Here is a 3,047-nt window from a genome sequence, read left to right as displayed (position 1 = left end):
TGTATATAAATTTGTATTATAATATGTATATTTTTTTTATTTTTAGATAAAATAAAAAAAAAAAAATATATATATATATAATTATAGATTATATAAAAAAAAATAAAAAAAAATTCTTTTTTTTTAAATTATTTATTTTCATTAATTTTAATCCACATCTTTATAATAAATAATAGAGTCTTTTTAACTTGTATATATTGCGTGAATTTCAACATGAAATTCTTTATTAAATTTAGTATGTCTTCGATCCTATATAAATATTAAATATTATTTAAATATATAATTAATTGCTTTGCATGCGGTATCTAACATATGTTTATCAATAACTATAACACCGTTTTATTCAAAAAAGGCAGTATTAAACCAGAATTAAAACATTTTTTATTTTCTATTATATATTTAATTAAATAATTATAATTATTTTAATTATATATATATGTATATAAATATATAAAATATTTATATTTTTATATAAATATTTATTTTTACTTTTTTAATAAAGCTTTATGAAAAAATTATATTTAAACATCTCCTTTTACCTTTATTTCATCTATTATAAATTCTATATAAGCCTCATTTTTATAATTTTAAATTTTAATAAAATCCTAAAAAAAATATTGAAAAATTAAGCAAAAATTAAAAATAAATTTAATACTTTTGAAAAATACTTAACATTTTTCAATTTGCATGTAATTGTAAAAAAAGGTTCTAATATTAATTAATTTATTATAAAAAAAGTAAAAAAATTATATATAAAAATATAAATTTAAATACATATATATTTACATATATATATATTTATTTTTATTTATATGCTTTTAAATAATTTTTTTTTTTTTATATTTAAATATTTACAGCACCCTCCTAAAATACCGAAATTAGGAACAGTTAAAAGTTTAATTTTTGTTAATCTAATTTCAATATCTGGTATTTAATCTAATTTCCACTTAGAGAGTAATATTTTTTCAAAATAAAGCACATATCTTATTTAGCTTGGTATAGTTACTCCCTAATATAATTATAAATTATTTAATTAAAATATAATAATATACTTTTTTATTTTATGTTCTCATCATTCCATAATACCTTAAAGCATCAATAGCAGTTCCATGTTGTTTACTATACATTAAATAACAACAAATCATTACTCCTGTTCTTCCTTTACCAGCTTTGCAATGAATTCCAGCCACATTATTACTATTAGCATTAAGCCACTAATCTAAATCTTTACAAAATCTGTATATTAATTATAAACTAGGAGCTTAATGATCATCAAATGGATATTATGCTACCATTCCACCGAAAGCTTATATATCATATTTTCTTTCACTACATAAATTATATATTTTATAATGTGCTTTGTGTCGATTATTAAAAAATCTATTTATTTTAAAAATTATAAAAAAAAAAAAATTTACTTTTATACATCAGACATTGAATTTCTGTACATTTTTTCATAGTTTTCAGCTGGAAAACCCATTGCAATAATTCTTTCAGTAATATCTATTTATAAGTATAATAAATAAATATAAACATATATATATAAATATATATATATATATATATATATATATATATATATATATATATATATATATATATATATATATTTATATATATATATATACATGTTAAATCTAAAGAATATCCATCATAATCGAATCTTTTTTTTTTTTTAGAAACCTTTTTTTTTTTTTTTTTTTTTTTTTATTAATATTAATTACCAATAATTTAAATATATTTCTAAATCCAATTTCTTTTTATTTAATTGAATTTTGAATTTTATATTCTACATCTTTTGCTTCTTTTTGTATTTTTTCTAAATTACTTTTATTTATTTATAATTAAAGTTGTTCTTTCTAAAATTATGTCTAGTTATGTTGATGATCGTCTTCATCAAAATAATATCTATTATTATCATCTGAAAAATCACAATCATCTTCCTTTTTTTTATTTTTTTATTTTTTTTTATAGAAATATATAATGTTAATTTTTAAATTAAAAATAACATCAGATGTATAAACGTCAGAATCATTAAATTCTAATTAATCTGTATTTGCTCTTCTATATTCTTGAGATTGATCAGTTTAATTAAATTTTTAATATTTAAAATCTTCTGAATTAAATATATTAAATTCTGACATATCTTGTTAGGTTTTTATTCTGTTTAATCTAACTAAAAAAGTAGATTATAATTGTATTTTAAAAAGACTAACTTTTTTTAGTTAAGTTTTAATATTATTATATATATTAAATAATAATTATTTCTTCAAATAATATATATGTATATATATAATATTTATAGTAATAAAATAAAGATTATAATTAAAAAAATAATTAAAAACATAATAATATATAATACTTATTTATATATATAATAGTTAATATATTATATAAAAATTATATATAAATTTTATATAAAATATAGTTAAAAAAAAATATATATGAAATAATTAATATTTTAAATTAAAGAAAAAATAATATTAAAGATAAATTTAAATATATAAAAAATAGTATATAATTATTTACTATAAATATATATATATATATATATATATATATATATATATATATATATCAATAAATTTTTTTATATATATACAACATAAATTATATATATTTTTAATAAGATTATATATTTTTTAGTCTCTTTTTACTAATTATTCACTTTTTCATTTTTTTATTTCATTAATTATTATATAACATATATTTATAACACTATTAATATAATATATATTTTTAATAAAAAATTATATACAAATCAATATTTAATATTATATAAAATAAATTATTAATATTTATATTTTCTTTTTATTGAATTCAAAATATATTATTAATAAAGAATATATTAATATTTTGTATTTAACCAATATTTGATTCTTATCAATTTTATTATTTTTTTTCTATAATTATTTTCAAACAATTAACTTTATAAATTACTAAAATAAATATTAATAAAAAAAGGATTACATATTATTATTTGGTGAAGGCTTAAATATATTTAAAACTAACCGATATAATTTAAAATGACTAAAAAGATTATAAAT

General features: G+C 13.8%; 1 protein-coding gene across 1 annotated transcript, besides 10 other annotated features; it reads right to left on the bottom strand. All coding sequences in view use genetic code 6, as the record gives it.

The window, feature by feature from the left end:
- Positions 1–31: part of a microsatellite that runs on past the window's edge.
- A 279-nt stretch (positions 32–310) lies between these two features.
- IMG5_095580 (phosphatase and tensin, putative) lies at positions 311–2,241 on the bottom strand (the record flags this gene model as incomplete). The annotated part of the gene is made up of 9 exons (XM_004035557.1): positions 311–388; positions 490–605; positions 656–708; positions 856–1,009; positions 1,053–1,380; positions 1,419–1,503; positions 1,629–1,683; positions 1,725–1,943; positions 2,010–2,241. Coding segments are annotated over 9 exons (1,319 nt in total), but the record flags the coding sequence as incomplete, so codon positions are not given.
- Positions 448–487: a microsatellite.
- Positions 759–801: a microsatellite.
- Positions 1,535–1,627: a microsatellite.
- Positions 1,685–1,709: a microsatellite.
- Positions 2,242–2,352: 111 nt separating the features above from the next.
- Positions 2,353–2,397: a microsatellite.
- A 132-nt stretch (positions 2,398–2,529) lies between these two features.
- Positions 2,530–2,578: a microsatellite.
- Positions 2,579–2,605: 27 nt separating this feature from the next.
- Positions 2,606–2,645: a microsatellite.
- Positions 2,646–2,749: 104 nt separating this feature from the next.
- Positions 2,750–2,804: a microsatellite.
- Positions 2,751–2,804: a microsatellite.
- Positions 2,805–3,047: the final 243 nt, after the last annotated feature.

Source organism: Ichthyophthirius multifiliis, assembly GCF_000220395.1.
Source record: "Ichthyophthirius multifiliis unplaced genomic scaffold scaff_1120509250782, whole genome shotgun sequence".
NCBI lineage: Eukaryota > Ciliophora > Oligohymenophorea > Hymenostomatida > Ichthyophthirius > Ichthyophthirius multifiliis.
Note: the sequence above shows the minus strand (reverse complement) of the source record. Positions and strands in the feature narration are given on the sequence as shown.